General features: G+C 33.9%; 1 protein-coding gene and 1 long non-coding RNA gene across 2 annotated transcripts; both read left to right on the top strand.

Annotated features, from left to right (window-relative positions):
- Positions 1-4,905: 4,905 nt before the first annotated feature.
- On the top strand, positions 4,906-6,268 carry LOC146739200 (uncharacterized). Its single transcript, XR_014930649.1, has 2 exons — positions 4,906-5,341; positions 6,186-6,268. It is a non-coding gene; the product is annotated as an uncharacterized LOC146739200 (long non-coding RNA).
- Positions 6,268-11,385, top strand: LOC146739199 (uncharacterized). Its single transcript, XM_085504096.1, has 8 exons — positions 6,268-6,273; positions 6,652-6,707; positions 7,005-7,066; positions 7,344-7,402; positions 7,957-7,987; positions 8,288-8,410; positions 9,734-9,816; positions 11,222-11,385. Exons 1-7 carry the CDS (start codon positions 6,268-6,270, stop codon positions 9,778-9,780), a joined length of 384 nt encoding a protein of 127 aa, XP_085360222.1. The 3' UTR covers positions 9,781-9,816; positions 11,222-11,385.
- The last annotated feature ends 406 nt before the right edge of the window (positions 11,386-11,791 follow it).

Genomic DNA, 11,791 nt, shown 5'->3' with positions numbered 1-11,791 from the left:
TTACCAAGTCAGTCACAATCTGCAGTTATTGAGACAGCAGCTAGTGCCAGCAACATGTATACTACTACCTGCTTACCAAGTCAGTCACAATCTGCAGTTATTGAGACAGCAGCTAGTGCCAGCAACATGTATACTACTACCTGCTTACCAAGTCAGTCACAATCTGCAGTTATTGAGACAGCAGCTAGTGCCAGCAACATGTATACTACTACCTGCTTACCATGTCAGTCACAATCTGCAGTTATTGAGACAGCAGCTAGTGCCAGCAACATGTATACTACTACCTGCTTACCAAGTCAGTCACAATCTGCAGTTATTGAGACAGCAGCTAGTGCCAGCAACATGTATACTACTACCTGCTTACCAAGTCAGTCACAATCTGCAGTTACTGCGGCAGCAGCTAGTGCCAGCAACATGTATACTACTACCTGCTTACCAAGTCAACAGCAGCTAGTGCCAGCAACTTGTATACAAGTTTTCCATGTCAGTCACAATCTGCAGTTATTGAGACAGCAGCTAGTGCCAGCAACATGTATACTACTACCTGCTTACCAAGTCAACAGCAGCTAGTGCCAGCAACATGTATACTACTACCTGCTTACCAAGTCAGTCACAATCTGCAGTTATTGAGACAGCAGCTAGTGCCAGCAACATGTATACTACTACCTGCTTACCAAGTCAACAGCAGCTAGTGCCAGCAACATGTATACTACTACCTGCTTACCAAGTCAGTCACAATCTGCAGTTATTGAGACAGCAGCTAGTGCCAGCAACATGTATACAAGTTTTCCATGTCAGTCACAATCTGCAGTTATTGAGACAGCAGCTAGTGCCAGCAACTTGTATACAAGTTTTCCATGTCAGTCACAATCTGCAGTTATTGAGACAGCAGCTAGTGCCAGCAACATGTATACTACTACCTGCTTACCAAGTCAGTCACAATCTGCAGTTATTGAGACAGCAGCTAGTGCCAGCAACATGTATACTACTACCTGCTTACCAAGTCAGTCACAATCTGCAGTTATTGAGACAGCAGCTAGTGCCAGCAACATGTATACCACTACCTGCTTACCATGTCAACAGCAAACTGCAGTACCTACAAATACTGGCACAGCCTCCGTTACCAGGATAACTGATTTGACTGAACTAATTGATGCAACTAAGGAAATGGAAATACAAGAAAAACTGCAAATATTTAGGGAACAGCTTCAATTTTATGATGCTAGACCACACCGACTGTATGTGGAGCGTACACATTTATTAGAAAATAACATAGCATTCTTCAAGCGCATTGACTTCTCAATATTGCGGCCTATTTGTGTGATATTCGACGAAGAAGATGCTGTGGATGCTGGGGGTCCTCTGACAGAAAATTTCTCTCTGTTTTTTGAAGAAATAGTTTCAGCAAAACTGGATATGTTCATCAGAACACCAACTGGTTATTTACTCCCAACGAACAACAAAAGGTGTATCTATGGTGGACTGTTTGAAATTGTTGGTATAGCAGTTGCAGCAGCAGCAATGAATGATGTGCCATCCATGCTTCCATTACATCCGGCTATAGTGAGTAAAATGTGTAATGAAGATCCAAGTAGTATGATGAAGTTTCTCTGCATTGAAGACATGCCTGATACTTATTCTCGGCAATTTATTAAGAAGGTAAGATATGTATCTCACACAATCATAAAGTTCCCACATTAAAATCTGCCAACCTAAACACAGTGTCAAGTGTGGACCGTATATAAACACTAGTCACCAAGTATGTCATTGTGTATTTCACTACATGGTCTATGAATCAACTAGATGCTGCATCATTGTTTCAATTGCTTCTTTTTCATTCAGCATCATTTATAGAGATCTTTTTATTAGATTAACTGCATGTACCAATTTGTGCAGCATGCACTACAGCCATATTGTCCATGCAAAACAATGTTGTTCTTTTCCAATAAATTCTGGAGTTTCTAAAATTTTGCCAAAACTGGGTTACCCACATTATCAAGTGAGTTTAACTTATATCATGACAATCTTGAAAAATGAACAAAATATTGTGACAAAGATTGCAATGAACATGAACTAGATGACTGGTGATACCTTCAGCCATTGAGGCAAATATACCTTGCACAGTTGAAGTGCTGGTTTGAACTTTCTATATCTAATTAACTAACATGGACGTTGAACTTGTTAGGCATACTTTGACCGATTTAAAAAAAAAATGTCTTTTCTCATTTGGTATAAACTGTTATCATGCTGAAATAATCCAAATATTTACAAATTACATTTTTTATAGTTCACACAGTCACTAAAACTGACTGGGGACTATTTCATTGAAAATGACTTGTTAACTTGTTATACTAATATCCTAAATAATGTATTAGTGAGTGAATCAGTTGATTATATAATGTAATTGTAAAATAAGCTTATTATTGTTTGCAGATAATCTTGAATACATGCTACTACATTCTTAAATATAAATCACAAGCATTACACTATGTATATTGAACTTATTCCTTTCTAACAGTCCAAGAAAGGCAAACTATTTTTGGGCTTGTCCAACAAAACTTTGTTTATTCTGCTTATTTACAGATGTTGGAATGTGTATCGAATGATGATCTAACTGAATTATTGAATGATGAAACCCAACCAACACATTACGTTGATATGTGTGGATGGGATAATACTTGTATAATCACAGTAAGTTGTATTTATTTATTTGTTTATTTGTTTATTTATTTATTTATTTATTTATTTATTTATTTATTTATTTATTTATTTGTTTGTTTGTTTGTTTGTTTGTTTGTTTGTTTGTTTGTTTGTTTGTTTGTTTGTTTGTTTGTTAATAGCAGTAGCAAATCACCCACCCAATTGTTGCTGCCACATTGTTATGAAGTCCAACTCACAATTAAATGATTTTTTAGTCCCTGTTCGGACACAGACCGAAAACGGGGACTTATGGTCTATGTGTTCATGCGTGCGTCCTGACCTATATCTTAGAAATGCCTGGGCCGATTACATTCAAACTTCACACATACATCATACATAATATTATACTTATGCACATCAATTTGTTTCACGATCTGATTCAAGATGGCCGAATGGCAACCTTTTTTGTGCTAAAAAATCATCAGAATCTAGCATTTAGGGAAGGATTTTGTTCAAACTTGGTACATATGTTGGACATTATAAGACCTTGATGCATGTCATTTTATTTTTCAAATCGAATTCAAAATGGATGACTGGTGGCCATTTTGTTTTAATGAATGCTGTTCTAGAGCCGTATTTCTGACTTGCTTTGACTGATTATGTTCAAATTTTATATATTCATTATACATCATGTTATAAATATACAGATGTATTCAAAATGGCTAACCACTAGCCATTTTGTTTTAATTAATGCTGTTCCAGAACAATATCTCCCAATATGGACAAGTACTTGTTTGACGATCAGAAAAAGATGACTGAATGTCAATCATTTTAATGTTAAAAAATCATCATAATCAGCTTTTGGATCCATATCTCTGACATATTTATGTTCCAACTATATCACTATAAACAAAATTAAGTTTGATAACTAATGGGAACTGTGCCATGCATGGCTTGTGTTTCTCTAAAATACATCCCTCTACCTTCTAGAATCAAAAAGGGAGCTTATTTCATGGTGATGTCTGTCTGTGTGTGTGTGTGTATGTATGTATGTGTGTTCGTAAGCATGCATGCATGTCTGTCTGTGCATGAAATATGTTCAACTGATCTATCTTGAACTAAAATGACTTGGATGAATGAGTGGATGAGTCTCAACTTTCATTAGTGTCAGTTGCCACTTGCAGTGTAAAAGCATATGCTAGAAAATATATACCGGTAGTTTTGACAGTTTTAACCTATGGAAGGAGTTATGATTTAAAGCATTGAAAGTATCAGTAACTATCACCCTTTTTTTCAGCTTTCAAACCGTCATGAATTGGCCTCGTACATCATTGAGTATTCCATTATTGGGCAGAGAGAAGAGGCTATTAAGCATATTTCCAAAGGTCTCTCCAAAAATGGCTTTTTATGTTGCAGATAAGGACATGCAACTGGTGCTATTACAGACAGACAGACAGACACACACACCCACCACACACACACACACACACACACAGAATACTAACTGCAAAGACTCCCATTGTGTGCTTCACAAAAATGAGTCAAACAAAAAACAAAAAAAATGTTCAACATTACCCAAGATGACTTGATAGATTATTGTAGGAAACTACCGGGTAAGTGTGAAACTCCCTGTTCAAAGACACATTCGTTTGAATGATCCACTGGGATTATTGTAACCACAACCAATTTACAACAGATATGATGATGACAATTCCACTAAATTCTATTTAATCATAATCCATGATCACAAAAGAGTTTAAACTTGTTACTGTCAGAACAAGAGTACTACCTAATACTTTATTTCCTTCATCCATAATATACAGCTATCATAAGAGGTAAACTTCTTACAAAATTAACCATAATATTTTTTACCAAAGGATATATTAACACTCACAAATCACACACCATCCTTCACTGTACCGGTATTTATACCATTCATACATTATACTAGAGTGCTACAGACGATCAGCAAACTATCAGTAAAAAAGCTTGAACAATACTAGGTACATCAAAATTTTGTTTTGTTGTCTTTCAAGATATATGACCAAAATATCAGGTCATCATACATGGTCATTATTCCATTTGATATTTACACCATAGCTACTTGGAAACCACTGATATCATTGCTTAAATATAATATTTGCATTTCATGCCTTCATTACTTTCAGCACACACGAGTCCTTTCTAAGCTTTCTTTAATTTGTATTATCTTTCCCAAAATGGAGAGCTATACATGTAGGTATTAAAATTGCTTTGTTATTGTCTTTGTCTTTGGCATAGGCACTTGGTTGTTACCAAGATGAGGCAAATAATTTTAATTTGATTTTTCTCATACTTAAATGTGTCATAGATTATACATTATGAATCAATTTGTGTGCATAATATATAATTACTTCAAGATCTTGCTGAAAATGTTTCCTGTAATCGCCATTAAGCTACGGTATTGACAAAAATTCTGTTTGGAATATCAAGATTTTGTTATATTTTTGGCAAATAAACTTTAAATATGGTGTTTTAAGTTGTTTTAGTAACATCCATATTCTTAAAAGTTTCAAAATTGATATATAAAATAATGTGAAAAATGCACAAAGCATTTGTTAGTGTTTTTGCTACATTTTCATTGCAGTTGCTGACAGTGACTAAACTTGTTTTTATGCCAGAGAAAAAAAAATACAAAAAAAGCGACACTTTAAAGCAGTTGGTAAGATATTTGTATTCTATTGCTCTATATATCATTTGTGGTTGTTTATTGACGTCAATAGTTCACAAATAATTGCAGCAGTTACAGTTACTATCTTACATGGAACAAATAATACTTAGTTAGATTAGTTAGAGATTTAGTCAGTATTTTGACGATGCTCAAAATACAGGAGAAGAGAATAATCTCACCATAGTTCAAGCTGCTTATATAAGTGTTGGTATTTTGATAAATTTGTTTTTTTTAGTGCGAGGTTCAAAACAGTGATCTGTATTGCATTAAGAGCATCTATTTATCATCATTTCTAATACTTGCCTGGGCTTGCTGCAATTTTGTTCCTAAAAAACACTGAAAATAGTAACTTGAACTTGTCGCTAAACATTTCTCAAGCATGCCTGGGCGAACAAAGTCAAACTTGGTATGAACATCGCATATGTTGGGTTATATTTTTAATTTTCAAACATGCTTTGTTTTGATGAACTATGAAAATGTTGTTCATTTTTGTTTTATTTGAAATAATTTTAATTTTTTAATAATTTTAACATATCAATACCGACCTTGTCTATCTACATCTTTAATCGTGTCACACAGTCACTAAATTGTGGACAGGGACTATGCCATTGACAATAACTTGTTTGCACTGTAATTTCAGGGAATTCTAATCTAGTTGAAAATAGTTATTTTCACTAAAATTAGATAATGTAGATTCACATCAGATACCCTGCAAATTTATTTATTGTATAAAATGCTAATACCAAACACCATATGAATGTGTTTATAGTTAATGTGAATATGTTTAAGGTTTACACTGGTATACATGTTATTCTGATGCAAGTCTCTTTTATAGGTGGAATTCAACAAACCTGTGACAATAAAAAATGTAATGTTAGCATGCTTGACTTTCTTCAAAGTCCCAATTTCCAGGAAAAATGACTGTAAATTGCTTGGAGGGCCAAATGGTCCTGAATATAAGGAAGATTCTCATATATGGAATAAAACAACATTTTGCTTCTACTGTCCAGTAAGTGTATTTCTGATATTAAAACAAATCCTTAGTTAACCAAAATAACTACCTGTTGGATTATTTTGCTATTTGATGTTTTAGGCCTGTACCAGAATTACACTCAGTAGCTAATTAAATTATTTGTGCAAATGAATTTGCCTTGTTAATTAAAACATTTTTTGTGTATAATATATTTGAAACACATGCGCTCATTTCCTGATAAAAGCTTACAAAGATATCAAAATTACTGGTGGGGAAAAAAAGTCACCAGGCAATATGTAATATTTGCTAAATCCTTTTAAATTTACAGGATTTTGAGAATGAAGATGGTGATGCTGATAGTGATGCTCTATCTAGTGAACCAAAGTAGGTTGTTCTCATTAGTGCTAAACTCTTTCTGATTAGTTTTTAAAACACAGTAAAACCAAAATAATTTCATGTATAGACTTGTTCTACTGTTTTTGTCTGTTTTTTTACTGTTTTTGTCCCATCATTTATATAAATAATCCGAAATGGCTGACTAATCTAATTCAGATACAAATTGTGATATGATGCAAATGCTGCATCTTTCAATGACTGTTTTTAACAATCATATGTTTATTTTCATGATGGCAAATTAACTTACAATACAATACAATATTTATGCAGTATTTTTTGTTATAGAAGTCTACTTTCTGACCTATCTATGCACAATAGTATTAGCAGTATTCCAAGTAGCCATAGTGGTGAGTATTTTTTATGCATATTAGATGAATATATTAGAACAGTTATAGGAGTCTTCACTATTTACACATTGTCTTGGACAATAATGGATGAGATACTGAGATACAGTCAAGCTCAATATTTCAGTGAATATCCGTGCCCTGTTACCATGCAATAATAGGCAGTGCAGAGTTCTTTATTCCAATTATAAATGTACATGCAGTGTTAGCTTGTTTGTTGGAGTATGCTTCAAAATACATGCATGTTTATCAGTGTAATAGAATACATTGTTATTCACAGCTTCTAGTCAACTGAAACATTTGGCAGATGTGGCAAAAGTGAAGTCAGCAAAGGCCAAGGTGTGTAACCTATTTTTGGTTATTAAAAAGTAGCTATATAACAGTAAATTAGCTTACGTAACAGGTTAAAAGCTGATGAGATCATGGAAAAACAGGCTGGAACAAAAAGTAGCAAAGTTTTATTTAATTATTTAAATTAATATGCCAAACAAAGTACAGGATATTACCAACAAGGTAACCTGTGTTCATAGATGCGTTTATGAGTCGACCATAAACAAAAGACAATTAAGATGTTAGTTCGCACCAAAACATAAAGTACCTTCACTTCACTTCACTTCAACACCTCTGCATGTATTTAATTTCATTGAGTTGTGATGAGCTCTTCTTAAGATAGTGAGGAACAGCCCAAGACATAATAATAGTTACCTAATCATTAAGAAAATTAGATAGGTTATTTGCATGTACATGCATTTGCACTAAAACACCTTGTCTGCACATTTTTCTAAATCGTCTGAGTACCAAATTGCATTTAAATATACTCTGGTGAAACAACCCAGAGCATCCTGAAAATCAGTTAATTATTATGTAAATTATAATCTTGTATATTCTTGCAGGTGGAGGTCAGTGGTAGGCAGTCAACTTCTGGTAAGTGCAAATTGAAATCAAAGGTACTTCATAAGAGGATATCACCATATTTGTCAATTAGAAGCGAATATATATACGGTAGAAAATTTGTCATATACCTTGTCCTTAAAGTATTACTACTTTTGACCTGGTGACACCTCTGTATTTGGTAAAAGGAACACATTGAATTACTGATGACATTGCCGTTTTATCCAACTGATGTTTCTATAAATTACTATCTGTAAGGCAGTTTTAATATCATTGTTTTTTAGTACTTATTTATTGTTTTTTATTTATCAATGTTGCTTTCCTTATTTCTAGAATCATCAATTTTTTTGAATGCACAAAACAAGAAGGGATTGGAACAAGGAGGGATGTCTTCAGTTAGTGTGGCGACATTACTAAGATTTGGTCAAAGTATGGCTTGTACTGCTTTGGAGTCTGGTAAGTTATTGCCTGAATTAACATTTCTCAAGTAGCTCTAATTTGTTAATGCATAATGTCATGTCATCATAGTCCCAATCACGTCAAATGCATCCTTGATGTTGCATGTAATAATAAAACCATGGGTAATGAGTTGGTCTTGGGTAACATTTCAGATTTATTTACTGATTATGATTTTTAACACATTGTGCTAATCAATTGCAGTCAGATTGCCTGACATGTGTACCTTCCAATAAAGTATAAACAAGATTGGTTGGTTAATTAAGTGGACATCAAATTTTACATCTTCAAGCATTTTGGAAATTATCATAAAACCACCAATACATGAAATACCACTTTTAAAATGAGTTTGTTTTTCATTCTGTGTTGTTAGGCCCAATCACAAAAGGACAGCTACTTTGTTTTAAATACAGTTCATCTGGTGCATGTAACTGGGATGATATACCACACACAATTTCATTCCGCAAAGGAAAGTTACTTGGTAAAGGAGGTATGCGAGAGGCATACAACTGTCATATATTAGAAAATGATTACCTGAAATCAGGCAATTATGTCCTGAAGCATCATTTCGATGATCGCATTCAAGCTGTGTATGAAAGCTTTTACCAGGAACAAGGAAAGAGTTTTAAAGATGTCAGATTTATAATGGCAAAAAGAGTAAGGGCGTAAATGCATGTTCATACTTAATGTTTACATTCTTTTATAAGTATGGAGTTTCATTATATTTAAAATATAATTATTAATCAGTTTTTAGCATTTTTAATCAAATTTCTATAATGGTTGAAGCATGCACTTTCTAGATATTATTTTTTTTATTCATAAATTTACAGACCAAAATACATACTGATCATTTAATTTTAGTCTATTTACATATTTACACTAGTCATTCCAATATCTGTACATGTCTTTGTTTCTGTGTGCCAATGTTGACAAATGGTACAATCGCTGGTTGATTTGAGAATTTTCAGTAATGTTATTAAAATTTGATACTTTCCTCTCTTCAGTGAAAAAAAAAAAATTTCCTTTTATTGTTATAATATGGAGCATGTAGAAACTCAATACTAATATGAATAACACTATCATGCTTGAATCTTTATCCAATGCAACTAATATCCAGAAAATATGAGGAGAAAAAAATCTAGTCAATATTTGAGATTTGACGAATGTAATTTACATTTAGTAGTGTAACATTGATACATCATTCTTCAAGAATGAAAATAGATAAAAACAAAATTCCACTATCTCTAAATCTTTAATATACAAATAACTAACAGATTTTAATAACTATTTACCAATTAATTTAATGTATTTTTATTTTTTCAGGAAGTCCAGACTCAAATGCTTGGAAATATGCTCTGCAAAGTTTTTAAGAAAAATGTACCACCGGAATATGGCGAAACTCCATGGTTAGTTCAAGTTAATCTCAGTTCAACTAGTATTTTTGACTCCTGTGTGCAAAGCACAAAAAAGGGAGTCTTTGCAGTTCGTCTGTCTGTCTGTCTGTCTGTCTGTCTGTCTGTCTGTCTGTCTGTCTGTCTGTCTGTCTGTCTGTCTGTCTGTCTGCCTGCCTGCCTGCCTGCCTGCCTGCCTGCCTGTCTGCCTGCCTGTCTGTCTGTCTGTCTGTCTGTGTCTGTGTCTGTGTCTGTCTGTTCCACTGATATCTCAAGAACCATACATTGATTTTTAATGAAACTTGATGCATAGATGCTCTGGGCCACTGTGCAGATTTGATTAGGTTTTGGTAAAAATCCATGCATATGAATTACCTAATTTGCATGATAATTAGCTGATTTTTAACTGTTCCATGATTGTTCCACTGATATCTAAAGAACCACTCATTGGATTTTGATGAAACTTGGCACATAGATGCTCTGAACTAATGCGCAGATGTGATTAGTTTTGGGTAAAAATCTGCAATATTAATTACCTAATTTGCATAATGATTAATCAATTTTTGGATTTTCCACTGATATCTCAAGTAGTAATCATCACATTTCATTTGGTACATAGTTACTTAAGGACTGTGCAGAGACCTGATTAGTTTGGGAGTAAATATTTGTGCATATTAATCACCTTATTAGCATAATTAGTTAATTTTCAGCTTTTCGCCTGATAACTCAAGTACTGATCATCATATTTCAATGAGACTTGCTACACAGATCCACTAGGACTATGCAGAGACCTGATTAGTTTTAGGGTAAATAATTGTGGATATTAATTACCAAATTTGCATAATTAGTTAATTTTTTCCATGAATGTTCCACTGATATATAAAGAACCACTAATTGGATTTTAATGACACTTTTATAGAGTATTCGTCATGTTTTTGGTAAATACTTATGCTTATGCTTCTTTGATTAGTTTCTGTTTTGACACATCTTAAAATGAGACAATCTTTGGGTCAGGTCTATTCATGTGGTCACCCGCAAGTGTGTTCAGAATTGGATGTCATTGACCCATCTATTAAAACTTGTTATTGTGTCCATGCCAGTATCTCCTAAATACAATTACTGTTTATTAAATCCTTGAACAATAATAGAATAGCAAGAAGTACATCTACACCACCATTTTTTGCTGATTCGATTACAGTATATATGCATGTCCATTGGATAATTATGATGTAAATGTGTTGTTGTTGTTGGTGGGCATGTCTTCAACAGTCACAATCAAACTATTTTCTTGAGGGTGACCTGTATCTTATCTTGGGATTGTCTATTACTTGACATGGTTACTGCAATGCTCTATAGGACAGTGGAGCTTGTATGTAAGCGCACATTTTTCATGTTTATTGTGTACATCTTGTCCTTACAGTGTTGTCCCATGTTATCTGCTAAAAGTTGATGATGACATTGTATATTACACACTTGAAGAATTTATTCCTGGAAAATTCATCAAATATCTAAACAATAATGGAATGATCAACAATTTGCTTCCATTTGATATGGTTGACAAGATGGCTGCTTTTGTTCATTGGGCATATGCAAAATACAATGGGAGACTATTACTAATGGACTTACAAGGTAAATATTTTAAATGTTTATGAATATCCTTGTATCCTTGCAAACTTTGAGTGGGACTTCTTTGGAATTATTTACCACAGATATATAAAGTTTGTAGGTTATTAGTCCCCGTTCGGACGAAGTCCGAAAACGGGGACTTATAATTCGGTCTCCGCCCGTCCGTGTGTCCGTGCGTCTGTGTGTCCGTGCGTCCGTCCGGAGTCGTATCTCAGAATCCCTTGGACCGATTCCGTTCATTCTTTGCAGGTGCCTAGTACTTTATGTGGGACATATGTGCATGCAGTGGTTTAGCGATTTGATTCAAAATGGCCGACTGGCAGCAGTCTTGTTTGTTGAAAATGTTGTATTTCGGACATGCTTT

Source organism: Saccoglossus kowalevskii, chromosome 9 (genome assembly GCF_978046115.1).
Source record: "Saccoglossus kowalevskii chromosome 9, keSacKowa6.1, whole genome shotgun sequence".
NCBI classification, from domain to species: domain Eukaryota; kingdom Metazoa; phylum Hemichordata; class Enteropneusta; family Harrimaniidae; genus Saccoglossus; species Saccoglossus kowalevskii.
The sequence above is the reverse complement of the archived record's forward strand: the minus strand, read 5'-3'. Positions and strand labels throughout refer to the sequence as shown.